Source organism: Phocoena phocoena, unplaced genomic scaffold (genome assembly GCF_963924675.1).
Source record: "Phocoena phocoena unplaced genomic scaffold, mPhoPho1.1 SCAFFOLD_205, whole genome shotgun sequence".
Taxonomy (NCBI): Eukaryota; Metazoa; Chordata; class Mammalia; order Artiodactyla; family Phocoenidae; genus Phocoena; species Phocoena phocoena.
In genome coordinates, this window is record NW_027077486.1 from 67,902 (window position 1) to 86,326 (window position 18,425).

Consider the following 18,425-nt stretch of genomic DNA (forward strand, 5'->3'; position numbering starts at 1 on the left):
TCCAGAAAAGGATCCACGACTCATGTGAGGCCTGGCTAATTCCAGGGCCACAGAATAGAATACACACGCTTATCCTGCAGATTCTTGTGGCACCAGAAATTAAGTACGTCTTCACACAAATGGATGGGTGCCCGTAAAGAGGACACAGAAGACTATCTGAAAGAGCTCCTCATGGGAGACAAGCTGTAACAATTACAGAAGCAAAGAAAATGCCTTAGTATATAACCTTAATACAAGGTATGAAACAAATGTCTTGATTCATACTTATATAAAGAGATTGAATGGGGAAGGTAGGATAAATCTCCCTTAAGGAATAACTTCAGGTACCTCATCATGGTCATCCTCCCTTCAAGAAGTTGCACTTAACCCTCCATCCCACAATGAGGCCTGGTGTAGAGACGTGATAGAAATGAAAGAGTGTCCTTGAGTTTCATGATGAATTTTTAGGTATAATATCGCAAACATCATTCGTAAAATCAATTTGTAATTTTTCTGTATCCATTAAAATTTCTGTCCTGAAACCAACAACAGCAAGAGTAACAATAACTTCACTGATAAGGGAATTAGGCACAGACTTGGAGAATGTGCTCTCTAATATCATATTTATAAAGGACTTGTATCGTGACTATACAGCAACTTCACAGCTCAACAACAGTAACAAAAAATGAAAATAATGAACACTTTGCCAGTGATCTGAAGATACTTCCACAAAGAAGAGATAAAAGGTTTTCACAAGATTCTTCGTTAAGGAAACATAAAATAAAACAATCATGAGATATTGCTACTCACTTATTACAACAGTTAAAGCACAAAATATTAAGAAATTCAAATATTGGGGATGGTGTAGAGCAAAAGGCCCCTCATCCGTTTGCTGGAAGGAATGTCAATGGCCGCCAAATGGAATATATTTGTCAATTTCTTAGAGAGAAAACCAGACACTCACCATTGGATTGATGAGTGAGCTAGAAAAGTATTTACCAAATTTGTTTGAATATTTATGTTTGCTCAAATAACTTCATACGGGTGCTTGTATCATCTTTACACCTTCGAGCCTTTACCACTCCCTAAAAATGGGTTATGTAGCCAGTTTTTATGGTTATTTTCCAAACGATGATCATATACCTGTATGTGTGCCGTTTTATCTCTCTCTCTCTTTTATCTAAATATCCATTATCCATGTCCACACGAGATAACAAGGTGCAGGCAACACAGCCCACATGTTACAGCCCAACCTGTGTCCCGACATTTCAAAATGTTCTCAGAGGAGAGAATGCCTGCAGTGCTGTATGGACATCAGTTTCCGAATATCAACATGACTCATACTATTCAAGTGAAAGGCATTGCATCAGACAAGACTGGAGAGATTGTGAGGATGAGAGGAATTGGAAATCCATCTGATGGTGGAAAGCAGATTTAAAGTTCAACAGTAAAAATTACTTATGCCATTAAACGATTAAAAACTTGACAACTAATAACAGAAAGTAGTGACCTAACCTTCAAATAAAGTTCTCATGGAGAAATATTTCTGTGCAGCTCTTCCAAAGATAGATGGGGAAAGACAGACAAGCCTGACTCCATGAAAGTCTCAAGATTAGAGACAAGAAAGTTCTCTGGAATCATTGTGGATGAGGCTTCCGGGGTGGCAATGATCCAGTGGAGAAACCACAGCTTCTGAGAGAGAATCCCTCCATCCCAATGTCTGCACCTGCCCTGAAATGGGTCCTCTTGTTTCCTGATAACCCTGATCGCCCCCTGGTGGTTGGGGCGGCCCCTGCAGGGAGGGTCGTGTCTGGACTCACCCTGACTTCTCACTGAACCAACTGGGAGAGTAACTAACACAGGGCTGTGTCCTAGGTCATCACGGAGCTGAGCTGCAGGGAAAACTGAATTTGTGAGGTGTCTCTGGAGGTGGAGAGTCATTTCTGGAGAGACATCTTGTATGCTGTGCTATTCCCAGAACCAAAGCACCCCAGTCTCCTCAGCCCTTTCCCTGGGGGCTGAGGGATCCAGTCCCAGCAGCCAGCACTGTTTGTGATGGAGAATCCAGAGACTGAGCGGGTAAGGGAGAGGAGCTTCAATAGTCCTGGGCCCGATTTCTGCACCAGCACCTGGGACACGACACCTGGTGAAGGAGAAACAAGGAGACACCCAGTTCACAGATGTCATCTCATAACTCCACCTTCCTCAGACCCAGGAGATGTTCACAGCTGAGGGATGCCCGCAAGAGGAGGAATGAGCAGAAGATTTTCATGTTCATTTTGATCAATGCTTTGACTTTCAGAGAGTTATGTCAGTGAAGATGAGAACCCTGACTCTGAGTAGCACAGATGCTGTGCTTTCCCCTTGAGCCTGGGTGTGATGTGCAGGTGGGAGGGATGCTTCCATATAAAGATGGTCATGGATTGTCCTTCTCTAGGGTTGTGGAGGAGGGTGCTGGCTGAGATCCAGGGTGGACACAGCTTCATGTCACCTCTGAAGAATGGCTGATATTTCTTTTCCAATACGATACTTACATTTCCATATATGTCTGTCTGCGTCTATATTATAGGTGTACTCGTTGGCTAGTGTGGCCATTACAGAATAACAGACTGGGTGGATTAAACAAGAGCAATGGATTCCTCTCAGGCCTGGAGGCAAGAAGTCTAAGGTCACGGTGTCAGCAGGTTTGGGTCCTTCTCAGGCCTTTCTCCTTTGCTTGCAGGTGGACCTCTTCTCACTGAGTCCTCAGATGGTCTTTTCTCTGTGTGTCTGTGTGCATCCCTGGTTTACTTGTCTGTTCAGTATTCCTCTTCTTAAGTGTGACAAAGACCCCTGACCACCCCTTAGCCAACAGGATCCTTGTAATTCTCTTCTCAAGTAGTCTTGACCTGTGGGCTTCTGTGTTTATATGTGCATGGCCAGGTTTTGTCAAGAGCCCTGCTAAGTGAGAATAATGAGAATCCCCAACCTTTGAACTCTGATCACCCACAGTATTTGATCAAAGCCATCAAACCTCCTATCACCCACGCGGTATCTGACCACCCTGGTCTCCCTTTAGCAAGAATCCTTTTGAGGCTATGTAACCAGAATCCCCTTAGCTTGTATTTCTTCTGTTAGTAATTTCCAGTCCACTCCACCCCACCGTCGGCTTGGCCATAAGTCCCTACTTGCCAGGCTCTATTTGGAATCAAGCCAATTTTCCAAGGCTGCATCCCATATGCAGCAGCGAGTTTTGTTTTCAGGTTTTGGGTGAACTTTATATTGGAAACATGAGTATCATTTCACCACCCATGGCCATATAACGCATGACTGAATGAAGCTGATGTCTCATGTATATTTTCCCTAAGTCCACTCACAGCCATTTGTGTGTAGGGACACTAGACTGTTCCTCAGCCCTATGCCTGGGAGTACTTTAAACAATTGCCAAGAATCACAGAAATGTGAAAAGCATGGCACTAATTTGACTCCAGAAAGAGCTCAATTACAGGACGGGAATTGAAACAAGAAAAGAGAGCATCACCTTGACTGACCTCTGCTGGGAAAATGAGTGTATGTGTGTGTGTGTGTGTGTGTGTGCATGTGTGTTTCCTGATTCAAATAACCGGCCACACTCTTAATGTCCGTGAATGACCACAAAATGACAGTATTTATTTTGGGGTGCTTATGAAAGCTAGAAGTAGGTGAATTTGCAGATATGGAATCTGTGAATAACGAGGATAATTGCATGTGCAGTATTGGAGCGCTCTGGCGTTAGAGTCTATAACGCTGCCTGCTGCAGAATTCAGAATGCCTGTACTGGTTGCCTGAAAGCAGGACGGTGTGTCTATTCCTTCCACATCTACAAAAACAAAACAACAATTAATACTGTTTAAAAATCTCATGTGTATTGTCAGGATATTTAAACGTTTCACAAAGTTCGGACTGAAATTGAAAATTATGGTGAGCTGCTGGGTTTTTCTGAGCTCCTTTGAGAAAATGATAAAGAAACGATAAACAACCTTAATTCTTGAGTATTATATGTGTCTGCGCATATGAATATATATATACACAACTATAATAAAAATAAAAAGCAAATATCTATATGCACACAAAAATTTTTAGACACTTTGTAATCCACAGCAATGAAACATTAGGATACAGAACAGGGTCTCTGGTAGAGGTCCTGGGCAGGAAGAGGAAAGCACAGGTTCTAACAAGAATCCCCTCCCAGCCCATATATGCACCTGCCACAGGCCTCAGCCCTGTACTTGGTGGGTCCTGTGCGACCCCTGGTGGCAACGGGCCTCCGTGCAGGGAGGTTTGTGTCTGGGCTCACACTGACTTCCCCTCACTGTGTCTCTCGCACAGTAATACACGGCTGTGTCCTCAGTTGTCAGGCTGCTCAGCGATAAGTAGACTTGGCTCTTGGAGGTGTCCGTGGTGATGCGGAGCCGGGACTTAAGAGTTGGGTTATAATATGCGCTTCCATCACTATCTATCCCCCCAACCCACTCCAGCCCCTTTCCTGGAGGCTGTCGGACCCAGGCTACAGCATAGCTAGTTAATGAGAATCCAGAGACAGTGCAGGTGAGGGAGAGGGTCTGTGAGGGCTTCACCAGGCTGGGTCCCGACTCCTGCAGCTGCACCTGGGACAGGGCACCTGTGGACAGAGAGAACCACGGTGACTCATGGGCTCAGATGCTGCTTCCCCATGTGTTCACATCTGAATCCCTGAGAAACTCACCTCTGGGAGCTGACACCAGGAAGAAGAAGAGCCACAGTGGATTCATCTTCTTGCAGATGAGATTCCTGAAGCCCAGAAATTCTCTTCAAGCATGAGGAGAAACCCAAATTTAAGTGAACAGGTACTTTGTTTTGACCTTGTGGTCTTAGGGGATATTTGCATAAGGGAAGGACCTTTTTATAAAAAGCAGAAAGTAGTGAAGGGAGGTCCCAGTCTCTGGGACTCCACCTGAGGACGCTGCTGACTGTTTCCTCAGAGAACTCAGCCCCCACCTGGGGTTCCCTCCCTATGCCTGGGGGACTCTGTGTCCAGGAATGAAATGATGCTGAAGGGCTAGTCAGGCAATCAGCTGTGCTCAAGGTTTTACGGCAGATTTGGGCAGTAGACTTTAATTCCATGGATGTATATATTTCACATAAATACCCATCACACATTCAGGGTCCTCCAAGATGTCAGACACAGACTCTTGTTTTTTCCTTTCTGCATTACGTCATGTTTATTTCCTGGATGTGCAAGTATTTGAGACAAACCGTACATGTAATAATCACATTGAATTCAGACAGAGTGAGGTAGAATTTAATGTTTATCATAATTCACAACGGACGTCGTGTGTCCCTTAACTTGGGTGAACATTTCTTCACCTGAAACATTTTAAACGTTATCAAGAGTTATTCTGGAGGTGGATTTATTCACAACAACTGAACACACCGCGTATTTTGTGGACAAGGTAGTCATTCTTGCTGAGATGGTTATGGATCCCAGCACTGCTGACGTTGCCTGAAGCCTGACCTGCCTGTTTCCTGTGCACAGCTGAGTGTCTGCAGGAACAGTGCGAGCTTCAGGGCTCCATCCTTGCAGGTGGACGTTGAGGAATCCCCAGGGCTAGCAAGGTCTAAGAACAGACAGCTCCTGGAAGATCCTCAGGACTCCAACATGCTGGGCAGGTGACCTGGTCACAGTGCACAGACTCACTCCTTCTAGAAGTGTTTATTTTTACTCTCCCTGTCACAGCCAGTGACATTGGAGCTCAGGGAACACAGTTCCCACTGCACTGGGTGAGAGAACATGCATGATACTTGGAAGTAAACCTTCAAAGTGAATGGCTTGCAGAGAATGTGGGTGTCATAGTCAGAGGAAAGTCCTCACCTCAGGAAGCAGGTTCTATTGAAAAGTCCACCTGAGAGCAGCTCTCCCGAGTCCCTGGGTCAGTGAGTCCTGGGACTGTGCCTGAGGTCACATCAGTAAGTGGTGCTGGAGGGCAGAGAACAGCTCCATCGCATCTTGCTGTGGGCACTGAGGATGTGGCCTCACCATCTGCATTTCAGTCTGCAAGGGTGTAAACTGGGGATCACGATGGTAATGGTATGTCTGAAATTTATAGTGGGTTTGCCAGAGGTGTTGAATGTTGACACGAGTGTCATCAGTGATGTTACTTCTCCTGGGAACCAGAAAGACCAATGTGAGTCCCCATCTCTGACTGACACCCTGTACAAGTAGTGCTGGCTCCACTCCTGCCCTGAGAGGTCACACCTGTGGGTCTGGGGCAGGTTAGCTCTCCATCAGCCCAGTGATTTCACCTGTACACTGACTGATGTTGAGCCTGCTGTCTATGAGAAGGTATTTACTGCATACTATTTCATGAACATAGTACTATACATCTGTTAGCTTTTGCAATAATATTTGCAGAGTAAATTAAATACTAAAGCATCTGCTTGCTTGAATGTCAATAATAAGAGAGCCAAACAAAGTAATATGGGCAAGAATCACAGGACACATATGGACCCTGTTGTAAGGAACTGAATATCGAGCTCATACGCTGTGCGATAGGGGAATGGAAGGGATGGCATCTAAAACCTAGAACCAGGTGGGCCCATTATTCACCAGGTGGAAGAAGGGCCTGTATTTGTACAGATGCCCCAGCATCTGACCTGCCCTTGAGCTGCGGGATTAGAGGAGATCCATCCAAATTTATGTTAACATAGAAGGGTATATAACAGGTGTCTTTATGCTCCAGTGGTTGGGGATGTGTTTTCAGGGTCCATTTAACCCTAGGAAAAATGTGTAAGGTCACCAGGACTAAAAAAATTTATTTTTCCTTTGTGGAGAAAATTGGAGGGAATTATGTCTGGAGACCAGATCATATGATAATGCTGGAGGGAGTATCCATTAGAGACGCCCAGTGGGTGATGGGAAAAAAAGTGCGGTAATTTCAGTCATCTTGCTTTGCCAGTTACCAGTGATGGTCACAGCAAGAGGGCCTGAGCATCGTGATAGGAGGGAGAAGGGCTGATGGTGGTGGCTTCATGGGGGCGACGTGGACAGGTACTTCTGATGGTCTGTGTTTTCCCTTATGAGAACTTGACAGTATAAGCTCAGAATGAGGTTTGGAGTTCAGGAACATTGAGGACAGATGGTTTAGGTCATTTTGTACCTTTGCTGGAATCATTGAGCAGAGAAGAAGCAGGAACTATACTTGGAAATCAGCAGCGTCCTCATGTCATATTAGATTTGTTGCCTTAGTTGTTACTGAATGCAGAGACATTCGTTGTCCTCACATTTCATTTTCTAGGTCCACTTGGAATCCAGTTTCAAATGTGAGGGATGTAATGAAACATTTATTATGAAACAAAAAGGTATCTAAAATTTAAGAGGTATAAGTCAAAGTAATGGAAATGTGTTACTGAAATTGTAATTGTCAAAGTCTTCTCTGGGGCAACATATATTAAAATTAATAATAATAATACAAGTTATTGATTTTGTTTTCAACCTTTGCGAAATCCATTGAATTACTCAAGTAACAATCATACATAAACTCAGATCCATCATGGGTAAAATTTATTGTTAGCAAACGGTCATTCTAACTGATGAAATCTCACTCTCTCATCAAGGATCTGTGTCTCTGTGGACACGCAGCACAGTTCTCACCAGCAACACAGGAAGGAGGGTACGTTGGTACATTTCTACTTTTCCAGAGGAGCATCTCTGAAGAAGTCCCCCCTCTGTTTTCCCATTCCATCCTTGTAGTATCTGAAAGAGGCCTTTGAGTGTACTGTAGCATGTTCCCACATGAAGTTCTCATGGCTTAGGAAGTGAAAGTTTAACTTCACTTTTCATTGTAATAGAAACACAACAACTAATAACTGAGAAGCAAAAAAAAAAATACATTTAAAATTTACCCAAATGCAAGCTAGAGATTGGAAGAAAACATTTGCAAAAGGCTTATCTAGTATATCTGATTGTTATCTAATATGTCGCAAGAAGCCTTAAACTCAACAATAAGAAAGAAAGAAAAGGATTAAAAAATGGGATAAAATCCTTAACAGACACCTGACCAAAAAGACAAAGAGTTTGCAAATAAGGCTGTGGGAGAACATATGTCACAGGGAAGTGCCATTCCGAACAAGGACATATCCCTGAAAACTTACAAGAGTGGATCAGATCAGGACTCTGAGATCCTCAAACACCTGCAGGTTGTGAAGCAGCAGGGGGTCCATTCACAGCTGGTGGGGATGCAGAACGGGGTGCACCTTGGGAGACATTTTGGGGGCTTCCTGCAAAACTAAACATACTGTTATCTATGTTTCAGCAATAGTGCTCCTTTGTATGTTTGTGAAAGACAGTAAGACTTTAGTCCAGAGAAAACCCTGCCCACGATGCTTAGTTAGCTTTATTGATATCTGCCGAAATTTGGAAAAAGCAACATGTCCTTTCATAGGGAATGACTAATAGACTATGTATATCCAGACAATGGACACTGAAATCTCATACCAATTTGAAGAAATATCGAATGGTGAGATGGAAATGCAAAGTAGAGATTCCAGAAGAACACACCTGGCAAGGTGATGTCAACAGAGTGACAGTAGCCCTGAGGACTGAGGTTCCTAAGAGGTTGTACAGCGTGAGGCTGAAGAGAAGACACCTTGGACATGTCAGGAGGGAAATCTCCTCCTCTAGCCCTCTTGAGTTCCTGAGGCTGGGCTGATAACAGAATTGACAAAGATTAACAGGAGAAAAGAAAAAAAATTTAACCATGTGCATGGATGTGCCATAGAAATGGACCCAGAAGTGACCAAAGCAGGCAGCTTTTATATTTTTAGACAAAATGCAATATTTGTGAGGAATTGGTAGAAGGAGGAAATGTGTGCTTTTGGTTCTCAATTAGTGAAGAACCTAAGCAGGGTGTGGGCTGGCATAGTCATTAAAGAAGGAGCAAGGTTTGTTCATAGAAAATTCCAGGCCTGAATTCCCCATCCCTGGTGATAAGAGTGTCCCTCTGCAAAGGAAAGCAGGGTCTGGCTCCTTGGTGCTGAAAGGCCAATAAAGAGGCAAAGTTGGTGAAAGGAAAGTTTGCTTTATTTTGGCTGCCTGCACCCGGGGTTGGGGACTGACTTCTCTCCAAAGGTCACCCCGCACCGAGCATCTGTGGGAAAGGGATTTTACAGGCGGACGGAGGGGCTACGGGCAGAAACGGCAGAGTCAGCTGTGACAGTCATCTTGCAGTTGGTCATGAGGTGGTCTGATCAGCCTCCTGATTGATTTAAGTAGAGTTAATCTTCAGGTCCAGGTCGGTTTGTTCTCATTTCTTGAAGCCATTTCTTGGAATTGTGGCAACTTATGTCATGGCTACAGTCTGGTCGTCATGGAGTTAACTTCTTCCTCCTGGTGGGAGTTTCAGTATCTACAAGACGGCTCATGGGACATGGACAAGAATATTATCTATAGCCCTTGAGGAGGAACTAAAGGTCCTCGATTTGCTTAATGAATAAACTATTATTATTTGGTTTGGTTGGACACGTCGTTCCTTTCTAGATTTTCTCACTCCTCTGATTAAACTTACTCTTAGGGTTAAGTTTTGGCACAGAAAAAGGCAGGCAGAAGATATGCGGTAAAGGACCATTTCAGTTCCACCTCCAGGTACAGAGAGGGCACCTTTCACATGGGCGGTTTATTTCTTGCTTCAGGGTGACAGGGAGGAAGGTCAGAATGTCCCTCTGCACTGGCTCTGTCTTACGTCACTTGGAGGCATATTTTCGGGTGGCCTATCCTGGACCCCAACACTCAGGGCCTCTTTTATTATTTTGTGTCTACATATGCACAGCAAGCATGTGATGTAGGTAACGGTTTACTTGAATCTTACAGATGTGAAGCTAAACTGCAGCCTGGAATTGGCACGTGATGTGCTGAAGAGCACACATCAGGACACAGTGAGGCCTCCTGTCGAGGCCTGGGCTTCTCCACCATGGATCTGGCAACCCCTGCAAAGGTTCCTGGACAGAGGTCGGCCGGCCTGTAGGTCTGCAGAACTCTTCGTGGAATGAGAAGCTGTGGGACTTTCCTGCATTTTAGTGCTCACGTAAGATGCTGTGTTGAAGAAAGGAGAATAGATTTGTTTTCAGCAGCTTCTGAAAATTCATGTTATTATCCACCTGACTCTAAACTTTCCCTGCCAACTACATATGTGTCTATTGGTAATAGCTGTGACGATGAATATTTGACATAAAATAAATTACACAGTAGAAGAGGTTGCAGGTCTTATATAAGCGTATAGGGATCCTATTGGCCCTGAAGCAAGGAGCAAATGTAGAAACACCCCCACCCACGTCCCCTCTAACTGGCATCTTTCCCAGCGACCCCTGAGGATCCGGGGCTGCTCAGCGTATGTATCCTTCTCATGCCAGAGGTGAGCAGCAAGTCAACAGCCCGCAATCTGGCAGGGACAGCTGGTCTACAGTAGGGCAGGGCTGAGATATCACAATGAGGAAGGAAGAGTATGTTTAACTCTTTATACATCCGCTGGAATAGTATTGAAACGGGTCAATTTAGACAACATTTAGACAAGGGAAAACCTGAACATATAAATTTGAGTCTCTGCCTTTCATATATGACATTTCCCCCCCTATTTCGAAAAGTCCTTCTAATTGAGAGACTGAATGTGTAACTGAAGAACCACGGATGAGTACAGAGAGGTTCCCCAGGGAAAACTGCTATATGGAGAGGAAACCCCAGACCCTTGGAGGAAAGCAGCCCTTAACTACCATCTGCACCTGCTCCTGGGGCTGAAACATACACTTGTATGTCCTGAGTGCCCCCTGCATCCCCCCTCCTGTCTCGCTGCAAGGAGGTTTGTGTCTGGGCTCACACTGACTCCCCCTCACCGTGGATCCTTCGCACAGTAATACACGGCCGTGTCCTCAGATCTCAGGCTGTTCATTTGAAGATACAGCGTGTTCTTGGAGTTGTCTCTGGAGATGGTGAATCGGCCCTTCACAGAGTCTGCATAGTTTGTGCTACCACCACTACTACTAATATCTGAGACCCACTCCAGCCCCTTCCCTGGAGCCTGGCGGACCCAGCTCATGCCATAGCTACTGAAGGTGAATCCAGACGCTGCACAGGAGAGTCGCAGAGACCCCCCAGGCTGCACCAAGCCTCCCCCAGACTCCACCAGCTGCACCTCACACTGGACACCTGCAAACACAGAGACATCCTGGTCAGGAGACTGTCACACATCCACTGATTCCCTCACTCATACCCACTCACATCCTCAGTGTCTCTTGCTCTCCATAAATTACCTTGTAAAATAGACACAAGGACAACCCAGCTCAGCCCAAAGTCCATGGTGAGTGTTCTGTCTGAACCCCGAATGGGAGCACGTGGGAATCCGGGGCTGGAGCTCCTCTCCCAGAGCTGCAGGGTCAGGGCTGGGGCTGCTTTATATCAGCAGAGGAAGGACCCTATTTTCATGACCTTCTAGTATATAAGAGGCTATGTCATTGAAAGTCCTCAGAAAGGGCAGGGTCTCAGAGCAGGTGTGAGTCTTGGATTTTGTGGTGTTGATAGCATTTGGGAAATATAACTTTCATTGTGTGATTGTTCCAGAGTAAACCCTTAGAAACTATATGTCATCTTACATATGCACACACATCTCGTGATGTAGCTGTCATTGTTACCCTCATATTAGAGGTGTAAACTACACCTAGAAGAATGGAGGGTGTGTGTAGTGTCCAAGGAGAAACATGGGGTGACCGTGAGATCCAGCATCTCCACCTGAGCTCTGGGCCAGGCTGCTTTCTGGAAACTACTAGAGGACAGAGTTGGAGTTTCCGGGTGAGGTTAGCAGATCCCCCTCCTGTAATGAGGTCATGATGACTTTGCTCTATTCTAGTGTTTACCTAAAATATATGGACGGGTTCAGGGTTGATGATAAGTATTTTCAAGAGTCTCTTATGTTTCAGTATCTTCCCATCACTCCTTCCATCCCAAGTCATGCATTTCTTCATTTGTAATTATTTTAATGAGGTTCTTGACGTATAATAAAGCGCACACACTCAGAATGAACACTGTGATGAATACTGACGGAGGCACCAGCATTATCAGGAGAGAACAAGTCAATTCCTCTCGTTATTTTCAGTAGTTTCTGGGTTTCCTCCTTCCTGTCCCTTCTTATCTTCCATCCTGTCCCCACATCACCGTTGATCTTCCCTTGTTATCTCAGATTACTTTTCATTTTCTTGAATTTATAAAAGTGGGATGATATTGTATGTATTCTTATTATTATGGCTTATTTTACTCAGCACAAATAGTTGTGAACACTATCATGTTATTGTGTGTGTCAAGAATCCTTGGTTTTAATAACAGGTTGCATTTAATAAATGATCATAGCATGATTGGCTTATTTATTAAGCTGATGTGTGATATTGGAACTGTTTCCAGTTTCTGGGTGTTACAATAAAGCTGATACTCATCTTGGAGACGCAGAGAGATGAGAAGCTGAGAAAACGCTTCTTATTTAATGTTCTTCAAGCAACCTCAAAATGGGGCAGGTTGCACATTATCAAAATCTCACCAATATATCATATAATTAGAGAACGAAGAGAGCAACAAATTTAAGTCTTGGAGAGACAAATGCTCACAGAATAACAAAGAATAAGGTTGTTAACCCTGACATAGGCTGCTGAACGGAACAAAAACTACTACAAGATTAAACTATAAACAGATGTGTTGAGGTCGAGTGTCGTTAGGGTGTAATAGTGCCCCAACGTCTCCTAAGTAACTACCTCGCCAGTGTCAGCGTGGTCCTGCTAAAGTGTGAGTCAGATGGTGTTACCTCTCTATCCACACAGGTGTGTCTTCCTACCTGGGACAGCCCAGGAGTCCTGCCTGAGCTGTTAGGTCCTCCTACATCCTGGGGAGGAGGACATTGGCCGTGGACTTGGATCTGCACTGTTTCATAGCATTTGCGCTCACAGTGTGACCTCTATCCCCTCATCCAGTCCCACTGTGCCATATACTTACCACATATGGAATAGGATCACACGCGGAAATGAATAATAATGATCCAGGTTCTGATTGATGCACAAAACCCTGTCACAACCCTTGACAGTTTCCACTGAGAGCAGCTCTTTATTTTGTTCACCGTCTCTGCTTAGGGAGTGTCTGGAGGAGAAGCCCACCCTGCCCCATGCAGGGTCGCTGTGAGAGGCTCAAGTTCAGCTATAGGACCTGCTCCTGTGAGGAACACTCACGTGTAAGGGAGGCTGACCCTGACTGTAGGCTGGGGGCTCAGCCGGGTCTGAGGGCTGGGATTTGTGTCCACCTCGTGTGGACATTGCTTGGGCTCTGACATCCTTTTAGCACAATGCCTGGGTCAGCTGAGTGTTCTCTGCATCAGAGCCCATTCTCCGTGCAGTCACTTACACACCTAGACAGAGCTTAATGTAAGACCCCAGAAGTCATGCTTGTAATATTTACATAACTGAGTGGAAACTTACAGCTCCATCATTGACTGCCCATGAATTATTGTGGTCTCTTCATTTACAACTGAGAAAAAGTGCAAGCAACAAATATGTTCTTCCACAAATTAGTACATAAACAATGAGTGATGTATCCATGCTGTGGAATTGTATTCAACAGTTTAAATATTAAAGTATTGTACCACGAAAGGACATGAGGGAATCCTAAATGCATATTGCTAATTAAAAAACCGGTCTGAAAACGTTCAATTTCACCTATTTCACATTTGGGAAGACTTCAGTCTATATATAAACCTATCAGATGAGCATTTAGCAGGAATTGGGGAGAAGGTGTTTGATACGTGAAACATGGGCAATATTTAAGGATAGTGAAATTCTTCTCTATGAAATTGCAGTGGTGGAAACATTGCACTATGAACTTGTCAAAATATGTAAAGTAATAGCAGAAAGAGTGAACCTTATTGAATATAAATATAAATGCCACTTATAAGAAGGCGACTCAAGGATGGAAGGATGCACACTGTATAGATGATACCTAATATCATAGTGAATCTATGAATTAGCATGTCAGTAGAAGGTGGGAAAATAGTTTTGACCTAAGTGACTTTGGAAATGAGTGGAGTCTGATGGCTAAGTTCTAAGCCACTGCACGTAAGCACTAGAGCCTGGTGGATAACGGTATTTCCATCAGGAGTCAGGCTAAGCGTTCAGTTCCAACTGTGCATGTGGACTTGAACAATTAGTAGCTGGATGGCATCGGTGGAGCCAGGCTTCTCACTGTCGGATGGAAAGTAACAGAGAAGCAAGGGAAAAGGCTGGATTTCCCCATGTGATGTTGCCCTAGGATCGGAGATGTAAGAATGATCTCACTTTTACCTCCACACAGGTCAGAAGGTGAGATACAGAGCTAGTTGCAGACGTGTGTGTGTATACGTGGGGTAGTGCACACAGATATATTTCCAAGGTCTTTTAGCTGATAAAGTCTAGAGGCAATGCCCCCAGTGGACAGGACACCAACATTAGTGTCCTAATACCAACTCTTCTGGTTATTAATGTTATTCTCCAGAAAAGGATCCACGACTCATGTGAGGCATGGCTAATTCCAGGGCCACAGAATAGAATACACACGCTTATCCTGCAGATTCTTGTGGCACCAGAAATTAAGGAAGTCTTCACACAAATGGATGGGTGCCCGTAAAGAGGATACAGGAGACAATCTGAAAGAGCTCCTCATGGCTGACAAGCTGTAACAATTACAGAAGCAAAGAAAATGCCTTAGTATATAACCTTAATACAAGGTATGAAACAAATGTCTTGACTCATACTTATATAAAGAGATTGAATAAATATATCTAATGGGGAAGGTAGGATAAATCTCCCTTAAGGAATAACTTCAGGTACCTCATCATGGTCATCCTCCCTTCAAGAAGGTGCACTTAACCCTCCATCCCACAATGAGGCCTGGCGTAGAGACGTGATAGAAATGAAAGAGTGTCCTTGAGTTTCATGATGAATTTTTAGGTATAATATCCCAAACATCATTCGTAAAATCAATTTGTAATTTTTCTGTATCCATTAAAATTTCTGTCCTGAAACCAACAACAGCAAGAGTAACAATAACTTCACTGATAAGGGAATTAGGCACAGACTAGGAGAATGTGCTCTCTAATATCATATTTATAAAGGACTTGTATCGTGACTATACAGCAACTTCACAGCTCAACAACAGTAACAAAAAATGAAAATAATGAACACTTTGCCAGTGATCTGAAGATACTTCCACAAAGAAGAGATAAAAGGTTTTCACAAGATTCTTCGTTAAGGAAACATAAAATAAAACAATCATGAGATATTGCTACTCACTTATTACAACAGTTAAAGCACAAAATATTAAGAAATTCAAATATTGGGGATGATGTAGAGCAAAAGGCCCCACATGCGTTTGCTGGAAGGAATGCCAATGGCCGCCAAATGGAATATATTTGTCAATTTCTTAGAGAGAAAACCAGACACTCACCATGGGATTGAGGAGTGTGCTAGAAAAGTATTTACCAAATTTGTTTGAATATTTATGTTTGCTCAAATAACTTCATACGGGTGCTTGTATCATCTTTACACCTTCGAGCCTTTACCACTCCCTAAAATTGGGTTATGTAGCCAGTTTTTATGGTTATTTTCCAGACGATGATCATATACCTGTATCTGTTCCGTTTTATCTCTCTCTCTCTTTTATCTAAATATCCATTATCAATGTCCACACGAGATAACAAGGTGCAGGCAACACAGCCCACATGTTACAGCCCAACCTGTGTCCCGACATTTCAAAATGTTCTCAGAGGAGAGAATGCCTGCAGTACTGTATGGACATCAGTTTCCGAATATCAACATGACTCATACTATTCAAGTGAAAGGCATTGCATCAGACAAGACTGGAGAGATTGTGAGGATGAGAGGAATTGGAAATCCATCTGATGATGGAAAGCAGATTTAAAGTTCAATAGTAAAAATTACTTATGCCATTAAACGATTAAAAACTTGACAACTAATAACAGAAAGTAGTGACCTAACCTTCAAATAAAGTTCTCATGGAGAAATATTTCTGTGAAGCTCTTCCAAAGATAGATGGGGAAAGACAAACAAGCCTGACTCCATGAAAGTCTCATGATTAGAGACAAGAAAGTTCCCTGGAATCATTGTGGATGAGGCTTCCGGGGTGGCAATGATCCAGTGGAGAAACCACAGCTTGTGAGAGAGAATCCCTCCATCCCAACCTCTGCACCTGCCCTGAAATGGGTCCTCTTGTTTCCTGATGACCCTGATCGCTCACTGGTGGTTCGAGCGGACCCTGCAGGGAGGGTCGTGTCTGGACTCACCCTGACTTCTCACTGAACCAACTGGGAGAGTAACTAACACAGGGCTGTGTCCTAGGTATCACGGAGCTGAGCTGCAGGGAAAACTGAATTTGTGAGGTGTCTCTGGAGGTGGAGAGTCATTTCTGGAGAGACATCTTGTATGCTGTGCTATTCCCAGAACCAAAGCACCCCAGTCACCTCAGCCCTTTCCCTGGGGGCTGAGGGATCCAGTCCCAGCAGCCAGCACTGTTTGTGATGGAGAATCCAGAGAATGAGCGGGTAAGGGAGAGGATCTTCAATAGTCCTGGGCCCGATTCCTGCACCAGCACCTGGGACACGACACCTGGTGAAGGAGAAACAAGGAGACACCCAGTTCACATATGTCATCCCATAACTCCACCTTCCTCAGACCCAGGAGATGCTCACAGCTGAGGGATGGCAGCAAGAGGAGGAATGACCAGAAGATTTTCATGTTCATTTTGATCAATGCTTTGACTTTCAGAGAGTTATGTCAGTGAAGATGAGAACCCTGACTCTGAGTAGCACAGATGCTGTGCTTTCCCCTTGAGCCTGGGTGTGATGTGCAGGTGGGAGGGATGCTTCCATATAAAGATGGTCATGGATTGTCCTTCTCTAGGGTTGTGGAGGAGGGTGCTGGCTGAGATCCAGGGTGGACACAGCTTCATGTCACCTCTGAAGAATGGCTGATATTTCTTTACCAATACGTTACTTACATTTCCATATATGTCTATCTGCGTCTATATTATAGGTGTACTCGTTGGCTAGTGTGGCCATTACAGAATAACAGACTGGGTGGATTAAACAAGAGCAATGGATTCCTCTCAGGCCTGGAGGCAAGAAGTCTAAGGTCACGGTGTCAGCAGGTTTGGGTCCTTCTCAGGCCTTTCTCCTTTGCTTGCAGGTGGACCTCTTCTCACTGAGTCCTCAGATGGTCTTTTCTCTGTGTGTCTGTGTGCATCCCTGGTTTACTTGTCTGTTCAGTATTCCTCTTCTTAAGTGTGACAAAGACCCCTGACCACCCCTTAGCCAACCGGATCCTTGTAGTTCTCTTCTGAAGTAGTCTTGACCTGTGGGCTTCTGTGTTTATATGTGCATGGCCAGGTTTTGTCAAGAGCCTTGCTAAGTGAGAATAATGAGAATCCCCTACCCTTGAACTCTGATCACCCTCAGTATTTGATCAAAGCCATCAAACCTCCTATCACCCACATGGTATCTGACCACCCTGGTCTCCCTTTAGCAAGAATCCATTTGAGGCTATGTAACCAGAATCCCCTTAGCTTGTATTTCTTCTGTTAGTAATTTCCAGTCCACTCCACCCCTCCGTCTGCTTGGCCATAAGCCCCCACTTGCCAGGCTGTATTTGGAATCAAGCCAATTTTCCAAGGCTGCATCCCATATGCAGCAGCGAGTTTTGTCTTCAGGTTTTGGGTGAACTTTATATTGGAAACATGAGTATCATTTCACCACCCATGGCCATATAACGCATGACTGAATGAAGCTGATGTCTCATGTATATTTTCCCTAAGTCCACTCACAGCCATTTGTGCGTAGGGACACTAGGCTGTTCCTCAGCCCTATGCCTGGGACTACTTTAAACAATTGCCAAGAATCACAGAAATGTGAAAAGCATGGCACTAATTTGACTCCAGAAAGAATTCAATTACAGGACGGGAATTGAAACAAGAAAAGAGAGCATCACCTTGACTGACTCAGCTGGGAAAATGTGTATGTGTGTGTGTGTGTGTGTGTGTGTGCGCGCATGTGTGTTGCCTGATTCAAACAACCGGCCACATTCTTAATGTCCGTGAATGACCACAAAATGACAGTATTTATTTTGGGGTGCTCATGAAAGCTAGAAGTAGGTGTATTTGCAGATTTGGAATCTGTGAATAACGAGGATAGTTGCATGTGCAGTATTGGCGCGCTCTGGCGTTAGAGTCTATAACACTGTCTGCTGCAGAATTCAGAATGTCAGTACAGGTTGCCTGAAAGCAGGACGGTGTGTCTCTTCCTTCCACATCTACAAAAACAAAACGACAATTAATACTGTTTAAAAATCTCATGTGCATTGTCAGGATATTTACACGTTTCACAAAG

The 18,425-nt window shown here is 44.2% G+C and overlaps 2 gene segments (V, D, J or C); both read right to left on the minus strand.

Moving 5' to 3' along the window:
• Nucleotides 1-4,214: 4,214 nt before the first annotated feature.
• On the minus strand, nt 4,215-4,748 carry LOC136143293 (immunoglobulin heavy variable 4-38-2-like). The segment is given in 2 exon segments: nt 4,215-4,618; nt 4,703-4,748. Coding segments are annotated over 2 exon segments (450 nt in total).
• Nucleotides 4,749-10,853: 6,105 nt separating this feature from the next.
• Nucleotides 10,854-11,320, minus strand: LOC136143289 (immunoglobulin heavy variable 3-23-like). The segment is given in 2 exon segments: nt 10,854-11,170; nt 11,275-11,320. Coding segments are annotated over 2 exon segments (363 nt in total).
• Nucleotides 11,321-18,425: the final 7,105 nt, after the last annotated feature.